Source organism: Stenella coeruleoalba, assembly GCF_951394435.1.
Source record: "Stenella coeruleoalba genome assembly, chromosome: 7".
In the NCBI taxonomy this organism is placed as follows: domain Eukaryota; kingdom Metazoa; phylum Chordata; class Mammalia; order Artiodactyla; family Delphinidae; genus Stenella; species Stenella coeruleoalba.
In genome coordinates, this window is record NC_137153.1 from 89237608 (window position 1) to 89265606 (window position 27999).

Here is a 27999-nt window from a genome sequence, read left to right on the forward strand (position 1 = left end):
CGAAATGGAGACCATCTAGAATCCACACACCTCACAGGGGTGCCCTTAAAAATAAACGAGATAAAAGTCTTCGAAGAGACTGTAAACTCCGAGGCCCCATTAGAGATGCTAATTGCTGCCTTCGCTAGCCTATATTTAAATGTTAGAAAACCCAGGGAGATTCTCCCGGACTTGGGGATGCTCGGCTCCCCTGTGGCTTGGGCAAGCGACCGGGGCTGCCGTGTCCCCGCCGGCCACGAAGGCCGACTCCGCCCGGTGCCACGCGGTAGAACGCGGGCCCGCCGCGATTCTGCCCCCGACGAGGATCCTCGCAGCACTTCCAGCCCCACACGGTCAAGGGGACGCGGGGCTCGGGCTGTTGGCCCCACACGGTGCGGAGGAGCGGGAGGTGAACCCGAAAGCCCTCGTCCCGCGCTCTCTACAAGTCTCCCGCCTTCGCGGGTATCGGGAGGGCCAGGCCGAGCCTCCGCGGAAGGACTTGGCCTTAGGTACCCCCTCAGCCAGGCTGTAAAGTCCCCCCTCAGCCCTCCCGGCAAACGTCCAAGCGCGGTCTGGAGACCCGTCTCCGGGCGCGTCGAGGAGGGACCCCGGGGTCTCAGCTTAGCTGCGGGCGGGGAAGCTCCCGAGGCGGGTCTTACATCAGCCACCCCCACGTGCGATCTGAGGGCGGGAGTAAGTCACTCCCGTCCACCCGGCTGCGCTTTTTCCCCCCAGCCTCCGCCTCTCCCGCCGCGCCTCTCCCCGCCCCGTCCTTGGTGCACCGCGGCCGCCGAGCCGAGCGGCGCCGCGCGGGGCCGAGTCGAGCCGAGCAGCCACCCGCGACGCGTCGCCGGTTTAAGCGCAGTGCGGGGCCGCGGCCGGGGGCGGCGGTAGTGAGAACAGCGCTGCGCTCCAGCCCCCTTTTCCCTCCATGGTTTCTCTCCGCTCCCGTGAGTAACTTGGCTCCGGGGGCTCCGCTCGCCTGCCCGCACGCCGCCCACCGCCCGGGACCGCGCCGCCGGCCTCTGCTACTAGCAGACCCCTTCTGACGGCCCTCGCTGCGCAGGCTGGGACGCCTCTCCCCCCTCCGCCACCGCCGCGGAAAGTTAAGTTTGGAGAGGGGGGAAGAGAGAAACATGGACATGAAGAGGAGGATCCACCTGGAGCTGAGGAACCGGACCCCGGCAGCTGTAAGCAGAGCCCCCTTCGGGCGCCCTCTCCCCCGATGACTTGCATGTAATGGTGGCCACCTGCGGGGCCCCGACCGCGGGTTCGCCGGCCCGGCGCGGGGAAGAGCGCAGCTCGCGGGCTCGGACTGGGAAGGCGGGCGAGCGCGGAGGGGGGAGCGAGCGCGCGGGGATTAACTCTTTGGCGCCCACGGGCCCCCGCGGCCGTCCGGGGAAGGCGGTGGGGTGGGGAAAGCAAACTTTGAGCTCCTCACCCGCCGGGGTCCTTTCCCGGAGGAGCGCGTGTGCGTGTGGCCGGCGGCAAGGGAGGGAGGAGGGGGTTGTGTAACGCTGGGAGCCATGTTTGCAGCCTCCCGGGACGCGCGGCCGGGCGGAGGCCCGGCCTGCCGAGGAGCCGCGCGGCCAGCCGGGGCTGGGCCCATTGCGGGCCAGGCCGTGCTCCGCGCGCCCCGAAGGGGCTTGGGCGGGGTGGGGGGGCTTCTCCGGCCAGGCCTCGCGGTTGGCGCCGGCCCGGCTAGGGCAGGGGCCGAGGGGCGAATAGGGGGCTCTTGGCCTCTGAGGGGGACGGGAGGTCCCCTCGGGCGCTGGGGGGCTTGAGCGGGCATGGCTTGGCGCGCGCGGAGCGGGGGAGGGGCGAGCTCGGGCGGCGTCGGTGGCGCAACCGCCGCCCCTCCCCAGGCCAAGTTTGAAAAAAGGATGCGGTTCCCGCCATTTTTCAAGCCTAAAAATAAAACTTTCTCCGGCATTTCTCTCGCTCCCTTTTTGCCCCCCGGGCCTTCCCCAGTCCCGGCCTCCCAGGGCGGGCCTTGCTCAGCCCGGGGCCGCCGGTGTGGCGTAGGCGGCTTCTCCCTTCCCCTGTGCCGCCGCAGCGGAGCCCTGGGGCCCCTGCCTGAGAGGCTGGCCCCTCGGTGTGGGCGGGCGGCGGCGGCTCCTCGCGTCAGCCGGGGCGCGCCACAGGCCGACACAGCGCCATGTTGGCGAGCTCTCGTCTCCCTCCGCCGCGTGAGCCGGCCTGCTGGCTCGGCCAGCCGGGCCCTGCCCGTCCGCACCGGCGGTGGCTGTGGGCCGCCGCTCCCCGGGCCGAGCCTGCGGCTTGTATGGTGCCCGCCTCGCCAGGGCTTGGCTCGCTCTGGCTGGAGCCGCGCGCTGCGGCCGCCGCCGACTCATCTCTTGGGCGCGCTGCCGTCTCCCTCCCCCCTTCTTAAAAGGGCAACGCCAGGCGACCGCCTCCGCCCTGGTCGAGCGTCGGGGGCACGGGCGGGCCTCGGCTGGGCTCGCGGGCCGGGCGGCCTCTGTCCTCGCACGTGCTCCAGGGCCGCCGACCCAGGCCGGCACTCGCCCGCCGCGGCTGCGTGAGCGGCGGGTGGACGTTTAAGAATCGGCTTTCTTTTCTCCCCTGGCCCTCCCCGCGAACTAGAGCGCCTTCCCGTGGCCGGGCGCGGGGCCATGTTTCCTGGCCCCCGCGCGGGGAGGCCGTGCCTCTGCCAGACCCCTTCTTCGGGTGAGTGGCGTCTTTTGGCCCTGGGGCAGCCGATGCTGGCGATGGGCGCGTTTCGTGCAGTCAGGGAGCTATGGGTAACAAGTTGCCAACTTGTGGGAATTCGTCAACCGGCTTTCCCTTGTGTGCATGAGGTTTTGAATTCCTGAGGTCTTCACAAATGAGGTGCCGGGTCGCTGCACCTCGTAGCCTCCCCGTTTGTCCCTGAGGACCTCGGGGGGTGGGCGTCTCGACTCGGTGCTCTGGGTTTTTAAGGTTGAGGTTTGACCTCAGTGGTCCCTTCGGTCCATCAGTCAGACATTTTGTGTCGGCCACGTGCTAGTATATTGAACCGTTAAGCTTCTTCATACTGTAAACCTTGTAGAGTTGTGATCTCATTTTGAGGAGTTGTTAATTTAAGACGTCTGAATTATTACTGCGTAGTTCCAAATGAGGAGAATGTGGAGGAATTAGATTTAGCCAAATTTTCCAAAAGAAAAGTACACATGGGTCTTCAAAGTGCCTTAAAATCTGGAATTTGAGTTCTTTGAGGGTGCATAAAGTACTCTTAAAATACTCAGCTAAGAGCACTGTTGCTCCTTCTGGGAAGTACAGCTGGGCTAGTTGTATGTGGAATTTGTTCTTATATGAAATAACTAATATATTGCTTTTTAAGAACATATATATGTGCAACCGTTAATTTTTCAAGAAATCAGCTTAAGCCTTGCCCTTTTGCCCAAAACAGGCTAGAGTCGTGAGGCTATTTAACTTATACTGAAAGGTCAGTTTGTCAGTTGCAGTATTCACATATCAGGAGCTCAAAAGCCACAGGTGACTAGTGGCTACTGTATTGGGCTGCACTCTCCTACTGTAATCCACTGGTTTTTGTTTTTTAATATATGACCTTTTTAAAAATATATATCTTGACTTTTTTTTAAATTTATTTATTTATTTTTGGCTGTGTTGGGTCTTCGTTTCTGTGCGAGGGCTTTCTCTAGTTGCGGCAAGCGGGGGCCACTCTTCATCACGGTGCGCGGGCCTCTCACTATCGCGGCCTCTCTTGTTGTGGAGCACAGGCTCCAGACACGCAGGCTCAGTAGTTGTGGCTCATGGGCCTAGTTGCTCCGTGGCATGTGGGATTTTCCCAGACCAGGGCTCGAAACCATGTCCCCTGCTTTGGCTGGCAGATTTTCAACCACTGCGCCACCAGGGAAGCCCTTGACTTTTTAAAAAATTAATTTATTTTTGGCTGTGTTGGGTCTTCCTTGCTGCACGCGGGTTTTCTCTACTTGCGGGGGTGGGGGGTCTACTCTTTGTTGCGGTGTGCAGGCCTCTAGCTGTGGTGGCCTTTCCCGTTGTGGAGCACAGGCTCTAGGCATGCAGGCTTCAGCAGTTGTGGCTCGCTGGCTCAGTAGTTGTGGCGCATGGGCTTAGTTGCTCCGCGGCATGTGGGATCTTCCCAGACCTGGGCTCACACCTGTGTCCCCTGCATTGGCAGGCGAATTTCTAACCACACTGCCACCAGAGAAGTCCGTAATCCACTGGTTTTATTAAATAAATATTTGAGTACCAACAGTATGGCAGGGCCTGGAAAAGCAGTGTGAACAACGCAGAGAACAGCCCCTTCCGTCCTGAAGCCTCAGAACCTGGTGGTGCCGTTGCACTGTGCAAGGGGGCCTTGGGAGAGTGTCGTGGGAGCCAGCCAGGATTGTGGGGTAAAGAATGGCTCACCTTGGGCTTCCCTGGTGGCGCAGTGGTTGAGGGTCCACCTGCCGATGCGGGGGACGTGGGTTCGTGCCCCGGTCCAGGAGGATCCGACATGCCGCAGAGTGGCTGGGCCCGTGAGCCATGGCCGCTGAGCCTGCGCGTCCGGAGCCTGTGCTCCTCAACGGGAGAGGCCACAACAGTGAGAGGCCTGCGTACCGCAAAAAAAAAAAAAAAAAAAAAAAAGAATGGCTCCCCTAGGAACTCTTACAGGGAGACTGAGTAGGAGTTAGGTTCTTAAGAGGGGAAAGCTTTGACCTTAAACTGAAGGCTTTGGGGGGTGAGGGGAAGCTGTAGGAAATTTTAAAATAAGAGTTTAAAAATGTTTTGCACAAAAGCATCATCTTTAAGGTAAGTGAGAAGTTCCAAGATGATTCTAAGTCAGCTAGTCACATGGCTCCATATGTTGTGGAGCCAACTGTTAAAGAGTAGCCTTGACCTCTGGAATCCTGCAGACTCTTGTTATTTGGGGAAAGAAGAAGAACCCTGTCTTTATTGAATGTATTGGTATAATGACAGGAGGCTCTTAAATGCACAGCACAGTGTGTTCCTTGGTTGACCTTGATGTGATCAAGCGAGCTTTAAGACTGTTTGAGGAGGGTAAGTGGAGGCTTGATCATCAGTGTTTTTGTTTAAAGACCAGATGGGCTTTTTTTTCTTCAATGGAATTTTTTTTAATAAATTTATTTATTTTTGGCTGTGTTGGGTTTTCGTTGCTGCACGCGGGCTTTCTCTAGTTGCAGCGAGCGAGGGCTACTCTTCGTTGCGGTGCGCGGGCTTCTCATTGCGGTGGCTTCTCTTGTTGTGGAGCACAGGCTCTAGGCACACGGCCTTCAGTAGTTGTGGCACACGGGCTCAGTAGTTGTGGTGCACGGGCTTAGTTGCTCCCGCCATGTGGGATCTTCCTGGACCAGGGCTCGAACCCGTGTCCTCTACATTGGCAGGTGGATTCTTAACCACTGAACCACCAGGGAAATCCCCAGATGGACTTTTATTGTGAGTGTGGCTTTTTTGTTTTTATTTTATTTGGGGGTTTGAAGAAGACCCTGGTAACACTTTACTTCTTGTGTTCTTTAGCCAAAGTACATGAGACAGACCAAGATAATAGGTTCCATTTCACCTGTTATAAACCGGTATGCTCATTTCCCTAAGGGGGTGACTTATAAAGAACTATAATAATTAAGTTTTTTCTTAGTCTAAAGCACCTCTTTATATCAGAGGTTTGTTCTCATAGTGGAAAAAATGAGAACTTAAGAATGCTTAAGATGGCATTTTAAAATAATCTTCAAAAAGAACAGTGATCACTGTTTTTAAATATAGGCAAGGATAGGAAATACTTTATACAAAACATTATTGGTGTTGTCAGTTATTTCACTGAGAGGAAATTGTATAGTACTAGAACATACCATGTATACCACAGAAATTGGTGGTGGTGTCAGATGTGAGAAGAGACATGCAGTAGCGAGATATAGATATTATCTATATCTAAATTTGTAATTTAGATATATTCCAGAATTTGAGAAAATATGTGTTCTTTATGTGAGGCCCTGATCTTTCTATTATGCCAAACATGCCACTGATACGAGCACCTCATTAACTATGAATCTAGGGGTATCTAGCCTTGATGTTAGCTCTGTTCCAGTCTTGTGTTCAAAGTTAGAAAGTCATGCAGTTCCTGTGGTTTACAATCAATGCCCCTGTGGAACACTGGTGGGCTGTATGCTAGACTGAGACATTTCATATCCCACAAATAAGAGTAGTTTTTCCTTAGTCCCAATTTACTAAAAAAAATTACTTTTAAAAATAAATAACGTGAGGGGACTTCCCTGGCGTTCCAGTGGTTAACACTTCACTGCCCCAATGCATGGGGCACGGGTTTGATCCCTGACTGGGGAACTAAGATCCCACATGCCGCATGGTACAGCCTTAAAAAAAAAAAAAGGGAAAAAAAGACAACGTGAGAAGAACCTTTCCCCCAACTTTTGGCATTTATTGTTTTGTCTGTTGTGATGTGATTTTGAGCTCCGTGGAATATTCTAATTGGTTGCATAGCAGCTAATTGGGTTCTTTTCCTTGTATAAGGAATACAGTCTTCATTGAAGAAAAATTTGATACAGATAAGCTAAAAAAAATAGTAGATATAGATAAGGAAAAATTTAAAAACTCAGAAATCTCATACACACCCATCCTACCATCTAGACATTCTGGTGTATAGTCCACGAGAATGTTTTTTTCTAAACTCAGATCATGCTATTAATGCATATAATATCTTGTTAAAATATAGTAAACATCTTTATCTTTCTCTGGCACAGTTTATTATTTTACAGCCTCATTGTTAACGTCTGCATAGGTCATAATTTTTTTTTTTTTTTTTTGCGGTACTCGGGCCTCTCACTGTTGTGGCCTCTCCCATTGCAGAGCACAGGCGCCGGACGCGCAGGCTCAGCGGCCATGGCTCACGGGCCCAGCCGCTCCACGGCATGTGAGATCTTCCCGGACCGAGGCACAAACCCGTGTCCCCTGCATTAGCAGGCGGACTCTCAACCACTGTGCCACCAGGGAAGCCCTGCATAGGCCATAATTTAACCATCCCCATTAGGTGGTTAGAAGGTTTTTTACTGTTTTAAGTAGTATTGAAATGAACATTTTGTAATGTGAATCTCTGTCAAATTGCTTTCTAGAATGGTTCTCCCCACCAGTAGGGTATGAGTGTTTCCTTCCTTCATACCAACAGTTCTGCCATCCAAACACATTTGAGAACTGCTAATGTTCTATTCTACTGTCATTTTGCAAACATTATTTTAAAATAATAGTAGGGTGGAAGGTTTGAAGACTGGTTAACTCAGAAAGAGTTACTTTCTACATTTTTGGACATATTTCCACATATTTCGCTTACTATAATAATCATGTATTTTCTAACAAAAAAATTGATAACTCAATGATTTTTAATCCTCTGTATCTTCTTTTCCCCTCTTATAACAATTATAATTGATGATTGGGGAAGGTCACTCAACCAGTTATGGAAAATTTATTTTCTTTTTTTTTAAAGAGTAGCTAGGGGGGCTTCCCTGGTGGCGCAGTGGTTAAGAATTGCCTGCCAATGCAGGAGACACAGGTTCGAGCCCTGGTCCAGGAAGACCCCACATGCCACAGAGCAGCTAAGCCCATGTGCCACAACTATTGAGCCTAAGCTCTAGAGCCCACGTGCCACAACTGCTGAAGCCCATGTGCCTAGAGCCCTGCTCCGCAACAAGAGAAGCCACTTCAACGAGAAGCCCGCGCACCGCAACAGAGTAGCCTCTGCTCACCACAACTAGAGAAAGCCCACGTGCAGCAATGAAGACCCAGAGCAGCCAAAAATAAATAAATTTAAAAAGAGTAGCTAGGGAAGTAGGAAATGAGAGCAAGTTGGAGAGGATGAAAGGAAAATTCCTTGATCTCCTATGGGGCTCCTAGCCCCAATCCCTGTAACTTGGTTGCAATATATTTCAAAATTTGCATTGAAAAACTAGAGTATCAGCTTTGCTGATAACTATCAAAAACAAAAGTTGAATAGGAAACAGTTTGGATTTTTGTCTTTAGCTCTTAAGTGTTTACCTTAAATTAACGTTTGAGAAAAAACTAGTTTAGTTGGAAGATGAGGAATGAAGAAGAGTGAATTTGGCCCCCAAAGTTAAGTCATCTTTCTTCAATCAGAAAGCCTGGTAACTCTGCCTTGGATCAAATAGCTCCCTGAATTGTGCCCACAAATGTACAAGTGCCTGCCCAACCTTCCCTCCTGGGAGGATTTGGGACATAAGGAGGAAAAACTAGGGCTGCTTTTTCTTGATTAGAGCCTCCCATTTATTCTGGGTCTAGATTGGGATGCCATGGCATTGTATGTCCCCCACCCCATATACCTTCCTTTGTAAGGCAGTCTGGATCCCTTCACCCTCAAGAAGGAATTGGGGGAGAGGGGAGGCTTAGTTATCTCAAGTGCTGCTGACACAATGCCTGAGAGCAGACACCTTTTCACCAGGGTCCTGTTTAGAACTTTAGACTGGCTAGAATGCTGCTTATGGCAGGCTTTCCAGACCTGTCATCCTTGGGCACAGCCCTAAGTGGACCCTCCTTTGGTCTCTGCTTTCTGCAGTAATTTCTCACTCTGCTCTGTGCTTGTTTGTGGCTCATCTTCTTACTGTGCCTCTGGAACTTTGTTCTGGGGTTAGCCCATTTCTTTACTACGTGCTTAGTCTTCCTGGAAAAGTCTAGGGACATGATTTCACTGCTGAGCCATACAGCCCAGCCCTTCCCTGTACTCACCCCAATACATTCTGTTGCCTCCTACTCAAGGAGAAAATTAAAGGTCTCAGGTGTGCGTTCCCTGACTTCTCACTCTCCCACTTACAAACTTACCTGCACCTGTACCCATCCTAGCCATCTCTTCTCCATGAAAGAGCTGCCCCATCCTCAATAAGAGTAGAATAACATCTCATTTTTAAATATGTATCTTTTATAATTTGTTGTTGTTGAATGATTTTTTTGTTTACTGATGATTTATATTTTTATGGCTTGTCTGCTTTTTTGTCATTTCTTTTGAGGTGTTTGGTTTTTTCCTCACTTAGGGTAAAAACAGTATCCTCAAGAAAAAGATAACTATATGCAAATACCTAGAATTTCCATATGTCAAGAAAGGTCACCAAAAAAGTGTTAAGAGGGATTGGTTGCCGTTTTAAATAAAGAACTCAAAACTCAGAGACTCTAACGTTTATATTTCTTTTCACCTAGCAATAGATTGTGAGGAAACAATCCTTATTACAAAAGAAATTTCACATAAAAAGATAGCATGGCATTATATATAATAAACTTGGAAACATGTTCAATAGGGAGGATTGTAATTTATGGTGCATCCATACACTTTAATTTCTTTAGCCATTAAAAAATATTTATAATTGTTAAAATATGCTAAGTAATATTGTTTCATCTTGCTGTGTTTAAAATATACAAAGACTGAAAAAAAAAAACCCAAAGTATTAAGTGACAAACAGCAATATGCTTTAAGTAGCATTAATGTGATTATGCTTAAGATCAGAAAGTAGGTTCTCTTCATACCCAGGTTTCCTCTGTTTCATCATCTGCTCATTCCCCTACAATCCGGACACAAACCCCAATGCCACTTTTTCTGCATTTGACAGTTGTGAAGGCTCCTTCTCATACTGAGGTATGGTGGTAACTAAAATAGACATGACCCTGCCATCATGAAGCTTGATGAAATTTCAAGGCTAGCAGTGACCTTTTTAAAAAATTATTTTATTTTTAATATTTATTTCTTTATTTGACCCCGCTAGGTCTTAGTTGTGTCATGGGGGATCTAGTTCCCTGACCAGGGATGGAACCTGGGCTCCCTGCATCGGGAGCGTGGAGCCTTAGTCACTGGACCACCAGCGAAGTCCCTAGGAGTGACCTTTTTTTTAACCTTTATTTTTTTTAATAGATTAATCTCATCATAGAAATGTTAAATAAGGTTATGGAAAAGTCCCCCAGCCAGTCACTTTCTCTCCCTGAGAAGAATATAAGAAAGTGAATGTGTGATATGTGACATAAATGAAAACATTTTATACATTTTGTGCCTTTTTCATCATACACTGTATCCTGGAAGTGAGTCCTTTGTTGATGGACAGTTGTATTGTTATCCAATTTTTTTTCAATCCTTCCCCCCCCCCCCCCCCAGTAACTTCTTATGCCTTATTTCATAAACCTTTCTGGGTGTTTGAAACTAATGCTTCACCTTTGGGTACTACTGATTCTTCTCAAGTCACCTTTGCAGGATCCCCCAGGTTCCATCCTTGGTTCTCTTCCTAGGAATTCCATCTTTTCACTGCTGTCTCTACCCTGATGACTTCCAAATCAGAACTTAAAACTAGAACTCCCATGAACTCCAGACCCTCATGTCCAGCTGCCTGGGGATGCTTTCACCTGGACTTCTCATGAGAACTTTAAACTTGGTATTATTTGTGGTATTCATTATATACCTGCTCCCCCCCTACCCCGACCCCATCCCCAAAGCTGTTCCTTCCTATTTCCATCCAGCTACGTAGTTCCCATTTCTTTAAACCAGAACCTCAATTCATCTCCATCATCTTTCATACTCAGCAGTTAGATTTGCAGATTTGGACCACTTTAACATCTTTTTTTCCCTCCCAATTTCTCCTTGATTCCTATTCGGCTATTTGGTTCAGCAGACTTGTTCTAACTCTTTGATGACTCTAGTTAAAGCAGAATTTTACCAGTTGAGAGAAATGTCCAAGAGGTACACCCGTGGGCTGGGAGGCAAAATGGCTATCTAAATTCCTCCTTACTTGGCTTTTGGCATATTGGTGTCATTCTGTATAACGTTTTTGGATTCTCTGTCAGATATAGTCATAGAAAACCCCCCAAATCAAATAGAAACATTTATTTGTAGTGCAGTATACTACTTAGGTTGGTGGGGGATTACAGTTGACCTTTTTTTAAAAAAAAATGATTTGCTGGTTTTACTCTTTTTAATGTATTTATTTTTTATTTATTTATTTTTGGCTGTGTTGGGTCTTTGTTGCAGCGCCTGGGCTTTCTCTAGTTGCGGCAATGGGGGCTACTCTTTGTTGCAGTGTGTGGGCTTACCATTGTGGTGGCTTCTTTGGTTGCGGGGCACGGGCTCTAGGTGCATGGGCTTCAGTAGTTGTGGCACGCAGGCTCAGTAGTTGTGGCTCACAGGCTTTAGAGCACAGGCTCAGTAGTTGTGGTGCATGGGCTTAATTGCTCCGTGGCATGTGGGATCTTCCCGGACCAGGGATCGAACCCGTGTCCCCTGCGTCGGCAGGCGGATTCCCAACCACTGTGCAACCAAGGGAAGTCCTACTTTTTTTTTTTTTAATACAGAAGAAATACATGCTTGTAGAAAACTTAGTACAGATAGGAATAAAGTAAATAGCAAAGGTCTTTGTCATTCTCCTGCAGCCTTTCCCAGTATTCACTATGCCCCAAGCACTACTTTCTATAACAGTTCTACTTCACAGATGAGGAAGCTGAGGCACAGATAGGTTAAGTGACTTGCCTAAGGTCACACAGGTTGTGAGTGGCAAAGCCAGAATTCAACCCTAAGCATCTGTCTCTGGAGCCCAGCTCTCCTCAGTCTACCTTAAGTTCTCAGATATGCTAATTTTCATCAGAAGAGGAAAGAATGTCCGAGGTAGCTAGAGAAAAGTGGAAGGAAGGGAAGAAAGAAACAAAAGATATAATGGGCCTGTATGCATCCTGAAAGCAAGGCTTCTGAAGAGGAAGTAGAGTAGTGAGAAGTAGTGAAGAAGCGAGCAAGAAGTTGTGGTGTTGTGGGTGTCACAGACTCTAAATCAGTTTCCTTCTCTGTAACTGAGGGAAGGGTATGGTGGTACAAAGAAAAATGAGTAAATTCTCCATAAATGTTAGCAATTGCTAGAGTAGTATCCTTGGATTTTGTATGAGAGAATAAAGATACTACTAGCCCCTATTTTCATTTTAGAACTATCAGCATCTCTTCATACATGCTTGATTAATGCTATTAAACGTGTTAGATTCACTGCAAGAATGCCTTTGGCAGTTAAAACTAATTTGCATCAGTGTAAATTTATCAAAATGTGTTTAAAACTTGCAAGTTTCAGAGTCAACCACAGAGCAAGAATGGCAGTAGGGATTATCACGGTAGATATTCACACAGTAGACTTTATTAAATAATCAGTATTCACAGTCTTCAGATGTGATACCTTTGGATGGATTTGAATTCTGAATTTCAGGACCTCCAAATAAGGAGATTTTGTTGCCTGAAAAAGGAACCTAATATCTAACAGTTCTCTCCCCTAGAAATACTTTCTTACATGTAACACAAAATGATCTTTGTTTTGAATTAAGGCCTCTTGCATCTTGATCTTTTCCTAGTGTTAGAATAATCTTAGTAAAGATTAATAAGACCAAAAGTAGAAATGTATAGTCCAGAAACCTGTAGCCACAATCTCTTAGTGACCTTGATGGGAAAAGTGAAGCTTTCCTCTTTTCCTTGTGTCAGTCTCCTGGGCCTTGAGGAAGACTCGGCCTAAAGGGGTTGTAGGGGTTGTGGACTCAGCCTAAAGAGGTTGCAGGGGTTGTGGTGGGGTATCTTCACTCCACATTTGTAGTTAAAGCTGCCCCTTGCAGAAGAGACTTGGGAAAAGGAATAAGGGGGGTATCATTTCTTCACTTACCTTGTAAGAACTGTAGTTTCTGTCTCTGGAAAATAAAGGGTTTAAATCTTTATTTGTATCATGGTGTGACATTCCACCCTTGATATCTATTAGAATATTGTTACTAAAGGCTTAATCATTTTTCATTTATTTATAACTGTGACCTAGGTCTAAGTTGAGGCTGCCACTATATGTGGGTGGTTTGGTGGGTATTTATGATTGGAGTTTTTGCATTGTTTTCTGCATGTTTTTTAAAGCTTTTCTTCCCCACTTTGTCACCCACAGGTTCGAGAACTTGTCCTGGACAATTGCAAATCAAATGATGGGAAAATTGAGGGCCTAACAGCTGAATTTGTGAACTTAGAGTTCCTCAGTTTAATAAATGTAGGCTTGATTTCAGTTTCAAATCTCCCCAAACTACCTAAATTGAAAAAGGTAAGTGCTTTTTCTTTAACAGTAGAAGAGAGAACCATCCTGCGGAAGGGAAAAATACATGATTCTATCTGTAAGGAAGCGTTTAGTGTAGCAGAAAGCATATGGCCTTTGGAACTGGGCAGATCTGGGATTGAATTCCAGCTCTAACGTTTCCCTGATGGGTAAATCTTCCTCAGGTTACTTAATTTCTCTAAGACTCAGTTTCCTCATCTGTAAACTTGTAATACCACCTGACCTTGCAGAATTGCTGTGATGTTTGGAAATAATACATGTTGGGTGCTGAATAAATAGTAGTTATGAAGAATAATTACTTTGTGAGTAATATATTACTTGTTATGAATCTGTTGCTATGATGTTAACTCATTGTTCTTAGTATGCTCTGGTTTAAGAACCACAGGTGCCTCCCATTCTCCGTGTTTTATGTTAAGGGAGAATTGAAGTATAGACCTTTCAAATGTGTAGTCTATGTTATTTCAAACCCATTATGTAATTCTTAATGACTAGAAAGTTTAAAATGTGTTGTGATTGACTGCAAGAGTTCATTTTAACAAAACTGCTGTACTTCCCTATCCTAGTTGACAGCCCATTGTTAGGGCTTTATTGGTCTAATTATAAACCAATCGCTATCCCCCCTAACAACCCCCCCCAAAAAAAACAACAAACAAAAAAACCTCAAGAAAAATGTTTTTTTCATGTCCTTGCACATTGCCCTGTCACAAAGCCCCAGAATGTCAGAACTGGAAGAAACTTAGATCTTCTAGCCTTGTTTTACAGGCACAGCAGTAGACCCAGAAAATACAGAAAGGTACAGTAATTTGCCTAAAGCCACCCACAGAAGTGGTTAGTACTGGAACCAAAGCTAGAACCCATATCTTCCTGTTTGCTAATCCAGTATCTTTTCCATTACATACGAAAATGTTTGTGGTCATGGCAGTGTTGCAGAATTCTCCACTGTTTACCTAATCTCTTTATTAGGGAGTTTAAGTTGAACCTTCATCTAAAAAAGATACACATAGAAAACAAATCAAATTGAGGCAAAGGACAAGTAGGCTGTTCCTGTAACTTGCTTGCTTGAATTCTGAGAGGGACTTGTTTTTTGGTTAAGTACGTGAATTAAAATCCAGAAGTGCTTTTTATTTATTTGCCTTTTTTAGGTAATAAATGCTCAGGAAGTCCTCATAAGTTTCAGGGCAACCCTCCTGTCAGAAAGAATTCTGTTATGTTTAAATTTGTAAATTTTTTTTCTTTTTTCTGACAGTCATTTCCTTTAGAGGTTCAAGTGTAATCCTTTTATGTTTGCATAGTTTATTGTGACATTGGAAGCTCTGATAAGCCTATAAAAAACTGATGGCTTTTTAGCCTGTATCTACATAAACTTGATGCTAGCAGGTCCCTACTGTGTTTTGTGTTCTGTTCTGCTTTTCTAGCATCCTGGTACATTTTCCTGAATTACCATGGTCTGTGTACTATCACACTTATTCAGAAAGTCAGTGTATCAGTGTATCAAATCCTTCTGAAGTCCTATTAATCACTTACCTTGTAGGGTCAGAGAGGGAGGAATAGAGATATCTGTAAACCAAACTTAAAGGCACATTGCGTGTTCTCACAGCTGATTTTCTTCCTACCCTAGAGCACAGATTGTTGTTTTTTTTTTTTTAAGAAGAAACAGGTTCTGAAAGAAATTTTGGTGTATAAATGTCGCAGGTTTCCTAAATTTACACTGATTTCATTTCAAAATAAATATGCCACTAAATGCTTTGGCAGATTGCCTTGTTATCTCTGCTTCCTAAGATACTCATGTTGAAAGGATGTGAATACTACATGTGTCGATATTCTAACCAACCAAGAGAAATTTTAGATATTTTACTGGACTGTCCCATCAGAAGGAAAAAAATGTATTGAAATGTTGCATTTTTCTCTTCCGAAATGCTTAATAACACCAAAGCAGCAGACTTACTGTTTTTTAAACTCATTCTTTCAAGGAATATTTAAATTTTTAAAAGTTCCTCTATTCTGCATCATGTCCTTCATTTCATTGCATGCCAGACTAAATTGCATAAGTTGTCCTGCTGTTCTAGGTACATAGCATAGCGGGGAGCACATTGAAGCTAGCCTGCCTGGCTTCAAATCATAGATTCACCGATGTAACAGCTGTGTGATCTATGGGCACTTATATCGTCTCTTCATAGTTCATTTTTGTCATCTGTAAATGGGGGTAATAATTCTACCTACCCCATAGGGTGATTGTGAGATCAAATGAGTTCATGGATTTCTAGTGCTTTGAACAGTGCCTGAAGTACTGTGTAAGGGTTAGATACAGTTACCATTGTTGTTGGCAGTTAAAAGAGAATTGAAACTAGCTGTCTGGCTTTAGTTTTCTTCATCTGCAAAATGAAGAGTTTGAATTAGATGCTCTCAACCATCTTATTTTTCCAGGCTCCAATTTCTTTCACTCTAAGAGTCCAATATTCCTTGGTGAAGGCTCGTTCCTTCATTGGCATACCACTTGCTGTGCTACTTGACCTGCAGCTAAGAAATTAGAGTGGGTTCTTAAAAAGACTAGTGCCAGGTTTGTGTAAGAAGTGTCCTCTGGGGAGTTGGTTTCGTCAGCCCTTTCGAAGCCGTTGCCCCAGTCCCTTTTTCCAAAGTCATGGAGCTTCTTTAAGGGCTTGTACCATTACTATAGCCTTCAGAGCAACATCCCCTGGTGGCTTCCAGATGTAGAACTCCATGGCGAGCCAACACTGAACAGAACCAGATTAGGTTTCAAGTGGGCATTGTGAGCTTTGCTTGGCACACAGAATAGCTGCTTAGAATGCACAGACCATTTACCCTTCCTGGCAGGTATAGAGTATTACAACTTCTCAAAGAATTCTCATTTGCTTTGACCCACTTTTTAGGTTAGAAAATGTATTTGCTGATGTTAGGGGCCAGCAAACTGTTATAATTAGCAGCTGGTTAAGAAAATACAACTCTTCTAATCCTTACATGTCTCTCCTTCCCAGAAGTGTTCCTGGGATCTGCAAACTACTTATTTGGGTTTAATCAAACAAAATGAACACACCTGCCCTAATAAAAAATAGAGATCATTTGATCTTGGTGTTTGAGAACTGTATTCATTATTTATAACACTCCAATGATATGTGTTTCTCTGTGTGTATTTGTGTGCTGTGTGCATTTTCTCTTAACAGCTTGAGCTCAGTGACAATAGAATCTTTGGAGGTCTGGATATGTTAGCAGAAAAACTTCCAAATCTTACACATCTAAACTTAAGTGGAAATAAACTGAAAGATATCAGCACCCTGGAACCTTTGGTAAGTAATCAAGAATTTGAAAACCAGGACTTATTGGTCATTTTCATTTTCATATTTCTTTATTGTGAGGGAAATAATTGGAAATAATAATTGACTGAGAAAATGGTGGTTTTTTATAGTACTTCTTATAGAAAGAGTCCAGTTTTAAAGAATCACGGCCTCTTTAGTTATACGTGTTCCTGTGACTTTGCTCTCCCTCCCTTATTATTGTGGTAGCTTCCTTCAAAGGGGAATTCTTTTCTTTTTTGTCCTTTTTAAATGTCATATATTAACTATAGCCTTAAACATTTATCTTAAAATTGTTTCCCCAGACTGGCCAGACTGTTCTATATTATACTTTTACAGAAAAGGCTGTTTATATTGGGTGACATATGTGATCTGTAGATGGAACAGGCCAAGGGCAGCTCCACTGAGTTTTAGGTCTTCTAATTCATGATCTTGTGTTGTAGCTGGACCACTGTTGCCTAAAGTTTTGCATGGGAACCCCCAGATTCTCCTCAGTCTTACATACTGGGATAAGCTATGGAAAGTTAAATGCCAGTTGGGTTATAGACTTGCTGTGTGACCTTGGGCAAATTGCTTCTTCTCTCTGGGCCTCAGTTTCCTCAATTATGAAGCAGGAAGGATAATAATCCCTGCCTAACTTACCTCACTTAGGAGTTCTGAGAATAAAATAAGGTAATGCACTTACTTTGCTTTGTAAGTTGGGAAGCTGTGTTAATGGGGGTCCAGTCTAGTGGAACTTGTAGTGACCAGAAAAGAGCTTCTGGAGGCAGGGATTAATGCAGGGTAGGGGTAGCCCCACAGCCTGTTCTCTTTGGCTGCCACCTGGAAATTCCTATTCCATTCAACAATTCAAGATTGTTAAACGACTTTTTTCCCCTAAATATGACATTCTATTCATACAAGTAGAATTCTATTTTAATAAGGCTAATGAACTCAAACTTGTTTCATATCACCCAAAGAAGTTTGTGGCAGCTTTCTGGGTTTTTTTTTTTTTTTTTTCTGTTGTACATAAAGTCAGTATTTCCATCTAACTTAACTTGCAAACATTAATTGGGAGAGGGGCTATACAGCAGATAGGAGCTGTCTTTCAGGATCCAGCACAGCAGAACCCAAGAGGATAAGGCATCCTTCTGCTATCTCTATCTTTTCTGATATCACAATATATTAAAATATTTGCACTTCATATCATTTGTACAGAATGTGCTGTTGATATTTCAAGAGACGATAGAGTTAAATTATGACTCTTAATAAAGAGGATTTCCTGCTAAAACTATAGGGTCTTTTCCCTCCTAATAGTAATTGAGGGTCTGTTCCAATACAGATTTAGTCACTGTTTACCGAGTCCCTTTGTTTTTATGTTTCATTAAGTAGACCACATTTAGCTCATTTCTCATAAATGTTGCGAGCCTGTTGTTCACCTTTGCTCCATGAATTTTGTCCCCTTTTTTCTGTTACCAGTTCACTCAGATACTTGGGCTCCCTACTTTTTCACTAGTTCTGTTTTCCTCCAAATCAATCCCCATTTCCAATGTTTAAGCAAACATTTATTGCAGTTTGCTTTATTCAAGGATGTTAACATTTGCCCATGTATCCTCATGTAATGCAAAGAAGAGGGAATGTCCTCCTTTTAGAAATGAGGAAACCAAGTTTAATTACTCAGCAGCTGCAGAATAAATGGCGAGTAGGGATTCAAATCCAAGTCCATCCTTCTTTCCACTGCCCTTGGGACCTGTTCTTCTCTTTTTAACCTATAAATTTATCCCATACCCCAATTGACCTAAGCTGGGAGTTCCAAAAGGAGCACTAAATTAAGTGCTGATGGTCTCCCAGTCCCATGGGGCACTCTAAGCCTTTATTGTTTGTGTTAATGACAGGCTATCAATTTAGGGTCATTGTAAGCACAGGAACCCCTTCTCTCTAGAACAGAGCACCAGGCAGTACCTTTCCATGCTAAATCACTGGCCATTGCCTAATTCTCCTAGCAGCCTTAGTCTTCTTTGATGTTTCATCAGAAGCTTTTGTCAGTGTCCTAGCATTCAGAGGCAGAGCAGAAGCAGACATTGTGTGGGAGTTGTTCCTGACCTGGTCAGTGATTTATTAGGGCCCTTTGGTGGCTATGAAAGTCTCAATCCCCTGGGGCAATGAAGTATGAGAAAAATAATCATTATAATATTTACCATTTTTGGAGGATCTGCTATGTACCATACACTGTAGTGGTTGCTTTATGTATGTTATCCCATTAGTAATCCTCAACATTTCTATAAAATGGATAGAAATAGCATGGCCCTCATTTTACACATGAGGAAGCTGAGGCTTAGGAGAGGCTGAATCCCTTGTCCAGAGTCACACACTTGGCTAGGGAGTTGACAGAGACACAGTGCCACACACCCAGGGCTGTCTGGGAAAGGCTGAGCTGCCATTCTCCTGAACTTTCTATTCAGATTCCTGGGGGCGCTAGGTGGGTCTCCTGACGTTATAACTTCAGGATAAATAAAACTGTAGGAGAAGGTGAAGGGGGGAAATGTTGGGTCCATTTTGACTTCTGAAAGTATTCTTCAGTGGGGAAAACACCATCCTCATCCTCATCAACCACATACATTTTGAACTCCGTCTACGTTGAGCCCAGTTCTTACAGTCAATGCAATGATTGTGAATGCCTCTGCTTACTACAGGGACATTAATCGAGAGACAAAGAAGGCATCAATTCAAACTTCCTTGGACACCTTTTTTAAGAGACCTGGGCCATCCAAACCATCCCCCAAAGCCCTTCTAAATTCTAAGAAGGCAAGCAAAATTATTGTTAATAAAATGTTTAATGTTTATTATGGCTAGCCTATTAGTTTTAGGCCAAATTTCTGAAATGGTAGAGTTGTGGGGGTTTTTTTTTGTTTTTTAAGCAGTATTTACACATTACATTGGGATCCTGAATAATCTGTGTGTAGTGTATTTTGGGCCTTAAAGCACAATTTTACTGCTTTAAACAATTCTAGAGTCCTACAGTTATTGGGGATTTTGTTATTTGCTTTCACTTTGTTTTCTAGCATACTGTTTGGCATGTCCGAATTATTCATAATGGGTCCTTTCTGAAGAAGTAGCAAAAAATGTCACAGATTCAGAGTTGCAGAAACAGGAAAGCCTTGGAGGCCCTGTGTACTAGGCTAGTTGATAGAATTAGAAAACGGGCTTGGGGCACTTTTGAGCATTAAAGATCTGGAGTTGTATGTATTTTTGCACATCCATTCCTAGGAAATAATGTTGAACAGTAAATGGCTCATTCCTTTGAGTGAAGAATTTATACTGAGCCTCTGGGAAAGCTGCCTAAATATATTCATGGTTCTATCTTAGCTGGTATAGAGTCAACCTTTCTGTGAAGAGAAAAGAGCTCTACAGTTGTCTGGGGTGGTATCTCAGCATTTTTTTTCCTCTTTGTCAAGAAGTCATACCTGGGCTTCTGGGGGTCAGGGGCTGTCCAGTAGGGAACCTAATCTGAAAGCTACATGACAGAAAAGCAGTTCTCCCTATGATCAGAAGGGCTGGGGACAGCTTTCTTAAGACCTCAGTGTACTGACTTACATAAGCACATTATTGGATCCACAAAACTCTTGGATCACTGTACCTTGGTGTTTTGAGGAGTACATTTGTCTGTTGCTGTAACACTGTTCTGTGTTCCATGCTTGGCTCCATGTTCCCAAGGGCTGTTCAGTGAGAATAAAACCAGTGTGGGAACCTCTTTGATCAGGAAGACGAAGATTTGTGAGTGCAGGGATCATCAACCCCTTCCTCTAAAGGACCAGATAATAGATCTTCTAGGCTTTGTAGGCCATGCAGTCTCTGTCACAACTACTCCACTTTGCCATTGTAGCATAAAAGAAGCCATACATAATACATAAACAAGTGAGTGTGGCTGTGTTCCAGTAAAACTTGGTTTACAACTACGGGAGGCAGGCCGGAGTGGGCCAGCCAGCTGTCATTTGCCAAGGCCTGCTTTAGAGCACAGATTTTCAAATGATTTTGTAACTCCCAAGAACTACACAGATACCTCAAGTCCTGCAGACAAGGTTTTGTTCCATCTTTGTTTCTTCCCAGGTCCTGTGAATGTTGAAATAGATTTCCCAATAAAGCATCGAAGTCCTTAAACATCAACGTTTATTTTTTTACAACTTGCTTCATACAGAGATCCTCTCAGTAATTTTTTAGAGAATGGCAAACTTTTCTCTTGACTCAGAACCATTAAAAGTTAAATTTATGAAGCCGTATATCCATATGCCCCCCAAGCCCCTATTTTAAAAGGCACCAGGCCTCACAGTACTTCACATTTTGTGTTTACTGTTTATCGGTTTGCCCCCTCTTCTGCTCCCCATGAGGGTCTATTGTCACTTTCTGTTGCTGTCTCCTTACTTGCCTGTAATACTAACTCTGCCCTCCCAATCTCTTAATTCACCCTTAATCAAAACTTAATAGACCTGGTATTGAAATACTAGTACACTGATGTAATAACAAATGAAGATCTGAGTAGAATACGTGGACATTTTCCTATTCGCTTTGGCTGCTCAGAAAACTTCTTGGGCCAAGTTTTTAGATCTTAACTGTTTTAGATAGATGAAACGGAGGTTTCAAACAAAGGTATTACAACAAAACTTCAAGGTATGGTAAAATCAGAAGAATTTTACTTCAGAAAGTTCTGGTAATAGTGGCAATCTTTTCCCCCAAAATTAAAAAAGAAGAAAAGAGTGTAAAGTTTCTCTACTTGTGAAGTTTCAACTCTGAGTCCCCCTTCTTTTCCCCCAGCTTGCACTGACTCCTGTCTTCCCAGAAAATATCTGCATCACCACACTTTGTGCTTTACTAGGTTCTGTTCTCGAGTGTTTCCCATCTGTGTCCCCAAGTAGAAACGTCAAGGATCTTGATGTTGATTGATTTCATTGAAAATTTTTTTTCCCTTCCTATTCTACCACCCCAGAGCACTGAAGACTGACTGCTTGATAACCCAGCAAGTTCTTATTGGTCATTTGATTACTCAAACATTAAAACCTAGTTTTGAACCAAATTTGTTGAAGTCTCTGTTTTGTCTCATATTGTAAAAAGGTCCAGTTTTAATAAATATTTCAAATTCATATTTCTTAAGACTGTTCATACTGCCAAAAGAAAACAGTTCTCTGAGAGGATAGCGGTAGAAGGGAAGGACTAATTAAAAATCTAGTGACCTAATATAAAGGTTGCAAAGGACTTGAAATGTTTTCCTATGTACAAGGCTGAGTAGGTAGCAGCTAATTGAATTCAGAGCCTAGAATTTTACCTCTTTAGGAGATGGGTTTTGTTGCTTATGTTCCTTTGGTTTAGTAGGTATGTTTCTTGATCCTTTTCCTCAGAAAAAGTTGGAATGTCTGAAAAGCCTGGATCTGTTTAACTGTGAGGTTACGAACCTGAATGACTACCGAGAGAGTGTCTTCAAGCTCCTTCCCCAGCTGACCTACCTGGATGGCTATGACCGAGAGGATCGTGAAGCCCCTGACTCAGATGCCGAGGTGGATGGTGTGGATGAAGAAGAGGACGATGAAGGTGAGTGGGCACAAAGCAACGTGCAGTGAACTTAATTTCTGCTTTCCAAAGGTCCTGATTAGGCCACTGAATGCTCTTGCTATTGAGAAAAATAATTTATATCCATGCATGTAGGCGTTCTGTTAAATTTGAAACTCTTAGGGCATTGAAGTCTTCAAATGATCAAAATAGAAAATGGTTTGTTAGCTAATTAGTCTTGAATTTGGAGCCTAGAGATCATAGACTGCTTCAGTCCATTTTTTGAAGTACTTGTGGTTTATGGTTTACTAAAAGGACCATTGCCTCAGGTCTCCTGCCTTTCTCCTAGCTGTTTCCCTTTCTTGGCTAATGCCAGCTTATCCTTACCAACTCAGCTTTGTCAGCACTTCCAGGAAGCATTTTATGATGCTGGAGACCTAGGTCCTTGTATGTGCCAGAGCATCGCCTCGCTTACCTCTTTCGTAGCACTTGTCACTCTGCTATTCTTGTCCCTTCCAACTATGCTATGATTACCTTCTTTTTTTTTTTAATTAATTTATTTAGCCGCATCAGGTCTTAGTTGCGGCATGCAGGATCTTTCATTGTGGCATGCCAGCTCTCTAGCTGTGGCTTAGTTGTCCCGCGTCGCGTGGGATCTTAGTTCCCCGATCAGGGATCGAACCCTCGTCCCCCACATTGGAAGGCGGGTTCTTAACCACTGGACCACCAGGGCAGTCCCTATGATTATCTTCTTATCTCTTTATTCACAGGGCCTAGCACTTGGTACATGTTTTTTACATTCAAATATAAATATCTTTCCTGCTTTGATATATGACTATAGAGTTTTAAAAGGTAATGATTTGAAAGCACTATGTGTTGGATTCCATTTTTCATTAATAAAGGAAATAATTTCTAGCTATAACATGGAATTAGAATATACTTTTTATTTTTGACCTTTTTTTAATATATAAATTTATTTATTTTTGGCTGCATTGGGTCTTCGTTGCTGCGCGTGGGCTCTCTCTAGTTGAGGCGAGTGGGGGCCACTCTTCGCCGTGGAGCGCGGGCCTCGCATTGCGGTGGCCTCCCTCGTTGCGGAGCACGGGCTCTAGGCACGCAGGCTCAGCTGCTCCGCGGCATGTGGGATCTTCCCGGACCAGGCCTTGAACCCTTGTGCCCTGTGTTGGCAGGCAGATTCTTAACCACTGCGCCACCAGGGAAGCCCCTATTTTTGACATTTGATCAAGGTTTTTTACATCCTGTTATCTTTTTTTTTTTTTTTTTTTTTTTTGCGGTACGCGGGCCTCTCACTGTTGTGGCCTCTCCCGTTGCGGAGCACAGGCTCCAGATGCACAGGCTCAGCGGCCATGGCTCACGGGCCCAGGCGCTTCGCAGCATGTGGGATCCTCCCAGACCCGGGCATGAACCCGTATCCCCTGCATCAGCAGGCAGACTCCCAACCACTGCGCCACCAGGGAAGCCCCATCCTGTTATCTTTAAGAATCTTTGTATATTTTCTACCCAAACTATCCCTCCCGATTAGCTTGTGCTTTCCTTGCACAGTGACTTGTTTACTCTGAGTCACTCTTAGGATAAAAGGTTTCTCACCTGAGTGGCTTAGAGGAAGCAGAGCTATGAGTGATCACATCAATCAGCATGAAGAAAACTTATTCTCCGAGAATTCCTGATGTTACTAGAATTTGCAGCATTACTGTATTTAAAGTATTATTTTAAATATCTTTAAAGATGAAAGTTTATAAGACAGAAATGGTTAAGAAAAGTGGAGAACATCATCAGGCACCTTGGTTGCAGTTAGTGGGGTAGTACTCTGGAAGCATTTTACAGTTTTGTTTTGCAGCAGGTTTGAGACAAGGCAAAAAGAGATGGGATGTTAGATGGTAAAGTGGACGCTGAATAGGATGTTTCATCTTGTTCCAAATGTTTACATCACTTAGTCCCTTCATTGCTTGTTCTCAGTTTTTCTTAAAAACCAGTCTGGTTGTCCATATTTAAGTCCACCTTAAATGGGTTGAGCAGCCACCCATGTGCAGGAGCCTGTAAAGAAAATTCCTTGGAGAGTGGAAGGCAGTTCTTGAGAGCAACATCAGTCAGGCAACAAGTATTTGAGAATTTCCTATGTGCCAGGCTTTTAAAACTATCTAAAAACTAGACTAAAAATAGTTTTAAGAAAAAACAAACACGGTTCCTGTCCCTTGGAGCTTACTGTCTACTAAGAAGAGAAATGTTACGTAATCATAACTAAATAACTAATCACAAGTGAGCAAAGTGTGTGGTAATGGAGAAGCACCAGGTGTGTGAGAGCATAGGAGCTGAGACTGGGGGTCTGGCAAGTTGGCCTGAGGAAGTGATGTTTAACTGAGACTCAAAGGTTGAGCCAGTGTTAGCCACACAGAAAAGAAAGGGAAGAGCATGTGGGGTCCGGAGGCAGGAGAGAGCACAGCGAGCTCCAGGACCTGGAGAGGTAAGAACTAGTTGATGAGAGGCCTGCACCAAATGGAGTAGAAACACAGGACACAGGTGCCTTTCAGCCTGCCTGGCTACCACCACTGCCCCCACCCCCATCCCCATTATGGGGTTATTATGGGTGTTTCCCAGGTTCCTGATTTGCACAGCTGGTTTGTGCTGGTACCCTTACCCCAGAGGAGGTTGGTGGGTCTTTTTTGTTTTTTGTGTGTGTGTGTGTGTGACTTTTTACTATGGAGAATTTCAGACATAGACAAAGGTAGAAATAACAGTAAAACTAACTTTAACTTTCATGTTCCCATTACTGAGTTTCAGCTGTGGTCTGTTCACGCCTGATATTATTTTATAGACACACACACTCCCACCCACTTCTCCCCTTCCTTATTTTGAAGCAAATCCTAGGCATTGTATCATTTCATCGGTAAGTGTTGTAGTGTACACTTGGTCCGCCAGGACTCCTGGCCTCTGGATTTTATGGGGCTCAGGTCAAAGGGACTGAGCCTCAGCAACTTGCAAGAAAGGAGGTGACTGTGGTTCGTGGTTTTCCCTGACATTGGTGTGGCCCAGCATTTGTCCTGTGGACCAACCCAAAGCTCCCCACCACCTGAGTAGGTGTACCTTGTGAGACACACAGGGTATTTGATGTATTCCTTTTGGACGGTTTTCAGAAGGAGAAGATGAGGACAAGGAGGAGGATGAGGATGGTGAGGAAGAAGAGTTTGATGATGAAGAGGATGAAGATGAAGACGAAGATGTAGAAGGGGAGGAGGATGAAGATGAAGTCAGTGGGGAGGTCAGTGCACCTCTTGCTGCCCTGCTTCCCATTTGTAATTGAAATAAAAGTGGATTGTTTAAAAAAGAAGTCTTCTGAAGAAATTAGTATGCTTGTAAATAGACTAATGGCAATCTGATTAATTTAGCTCTTGTCCCCCTTTTAGTAAATACTAAATAGAATACTTACTGAATGCTAACTAGGCAGTGCTTGGCTCTGCAGAGTAAGTTTTGACCCTTTAACTTTGGGAGGCAGCAGCAAGTTGAGTATTCATCCAGTACGGTGAGGAAACTGGAAACATTGAGAACTGATGGGATGTCCTCCCCTTTGTTGTAGTGAAGTGAAGGGTATGTTTACCAAGTCTGAACTTCTTGTATATCCAGCTTAATGCAGTAAATGCATTATGTACCTGCTGTGTTAAAGAGTTGAGGATGAAAAGTTGAAGAAAAATGTGGTCCTGCTCTGAAAGAGGCAGGTAGTCTAATTTATGGGACAGGCAGTAATAACAGTTATCTCTGAGGAGCTGAATACCATAGAAGGATAGGAGAAAGGAGTGACTTTGACCCTAAAGGGGACTTGTGAATACAGGCCAAGAAAATTAGACATCATCAAAAAAAAAAAAAAAATGTTCTTTTGTAGTACAAACGTAAGGCTGAGCATTTGTATAATCTCAGAGGTGTCTAATGAAATTAAGTTTCTGAAAGAAGCTTTTTATAGGAAAGGGAATATGGAAGTCTTTGTCCAAACATGCTTTGAAGTTTTTAAAATTATTTCTGGAGTTACCCATCATAAGTTGTATACTAATTAAAGATGTCTTTAATTAATGCTTACTTCTGAAAAGCAATTTTTAAAGAAAATTTTTAATTAAGCTCATTAATTTAAGAAAATCCAGCAGTTCTCACTATATTAAAGTAGATAAAAGTAACATTACAGTTTTCTCTTTGAATGAACTGTTAAATTTAATTGACAGTTCTTGTTTCTCTTCGTACTTCTTAACTTGGCAGAATTAATCTAATAATGATATGCTATTTACCATTCTTTAGGAAGAAGAATTTGGACATGATGGAGAAGTTGATGAAGATGAAGACGATGAGGATGAAGATGAGGATGAGGATGAAGGTGGGTTACTGCATGCACTTTGGTCCCTCTCAGTTAAAGATCAAGGGAAATGTCTGTTAATTTAGAATTTGAAATCACTGAGAAGAAAATAAAATGCCTTTGGCCCTGGTGGTCTTCAGAAGCACTTGTAAAGCCCCATTAGTGTGTGTGTACTGGTTCACCCACCTGCTCTACAGCAGTTAGTAGTGCCTGTATGAGGATGGGCGGCCCCGGCCTCAGTCCCCACATGTGTTTTTAGACCCCATCGTTTGTGTTACTGTTAGGCATGAGATTTCTGTGTTTGGAATTTTTTCATTAAAAAAAAATCTTAATTGGATTGTAATCTTTGCAGGGTAGATAAATAGCACCTTTCTAGTTTTTATTGGTGTTATTCCTTTCCCCACCACAACCAAAACCAGTGAAACATCTGTTTATTTATTAGAAAGTAGATTCTAACGCTTGTGTAAGTTTCAGAGTACTGGGTTGGTTGCTGTGCTTTCTGTTGGTTCATACTTTCTCAGCAGCATCTTCTCTCTGTGCAAATCACAGGACTAAAATTACTTTGGATACAGCAATGATTAGGACCTGGTCTCTGCCTTCAGGGAGCTTTTTGGAACACAATTTAGTGCAGATTTAGCTAATTTTATTAAAGTAGCAGTGAGTTTTTACTAGTTGAAAAGACAGAACGACGTGTAGGTCTCTGTGTCTCAAATACTTAAGGAGTCTGAGAAATCTCTTTTTAGTTAATGTAAACTTGCAACAGTTTGAGTCTTGCCATGTTCTAGGCTAAATCCTTGTGCTATTTCATTTAATCCTCAGAATAACCCTATGGAGTCAGTGCCATTGTCCCCATTTTACAAATGAGGAAATAGGCTTAAGGAGCTCCAGAGTCCTTGCTATTTATTTTAATAACTACTAATGTCTGATTTTGGTGACCAACAAGTGTAAGAAAAATAAACATTTGGTTAGACAGCAACTTAACTTGAGAAAACTGAGTTAACTTTGCTGTGATTTGAGGTGCTGCTGTGCATTTTACCCTTCTTGGTTCCGTGGCTACTGTTTATGCTTCTTAGAATTAAAACTTCTTAATTAACAACCTGTTGATTTGATCAAGCTTACATCATTTTTTATCTCCCAACCCTTAAAAAATGCATTGTTGTTACCTCTGTTAGCAATAATTAGGCAAAGTAAATGCCTTTCCAGTTGTCTCAAAATGAATTTTTATTATTGTACAGAAGAGGAAGAAAGCGGGAAAGGTGAAAAGAGGAAGAGAGAAACAGATGATGAAGGAGAAGATGATTAAGACCCCAAATAACCTGCAAAAAAAGAACTGTTCAGTATTGGTTGGACTGCTCACATGGATTTGGTAGCTGTTTAAAAAAAAAAAAAAAAGTAGCTGTGATACAAACCCCAGGACACCCACCCACCCAAAGAGCCAAAGAATAGTTCCTGTGACATTCCGCCTTCCTCCATTTAGTCCCTCTTGGAAATCCACCACCAAGCTTGGGGACTTCACCCCAACAAAATTGTAAGCATTGTTAGGTTTTCGTGTAAGACTCTTGCTGTAGTGTGGATAGCTATGATTGGTGAGTCAACGGTCCGTGGCTGCCAGTTACACTGAGATTGTAACAGCATTTTTACTTTCTGTACAACAAAGAAGCTTTGTAAATAAAATCTTAACATTTTGGGTCTGTTTTTTCATGCTTTTCTTTTCTTTTTAATGAAAATTTTTTTACATTAGGACATTTTATGTGAC

At 43.7% G+C, this 27999-nt stretch overlaps 1 protein-coding gene across 2 annotated transcripts; it reads left to right on the top strand.

Annotated features, from left to right (window-relative positions):
- The first annotated feature begins 2 nt into the window (after positions 1-2).
- Positions 3-27999, top strand: ANP32B (acidic nuclear phosphoprotein 32 family member B). 2 transcript variants are annotated; one of them, XM_079925538.1, is made up of 7 exons: positions 3-1169; positions 12903-13052; positions 16244-16366; positions 21742-21931; positions 25042-25166; positions 26189-26264; positions 27479-27999. In XM_079925538.1, exons 1-7 carry the CDS (start codon positions 1116-1118, stop codon positions 27544-27546), a joined length of 786 nt encoding a protein of 261 aa, XP_079781664.1. In that variant the 5' UTR covers positions 3-1115; the 3' UTR covers positions 27547-27999. The 2 variants fall into 2 exon arrangements, 1 of the variants encoding a protein (XP_079781664.1); XR_013828940.1 differs by lacking the exons at positions 3-1169; positions 16244-16366; positions 21742-21931; ... (1 more) ...; positions 26189-26264; positions 27479-27999 and adding an exon at positions 1760-2667 and having other exon boundaries at positions 12903-13040.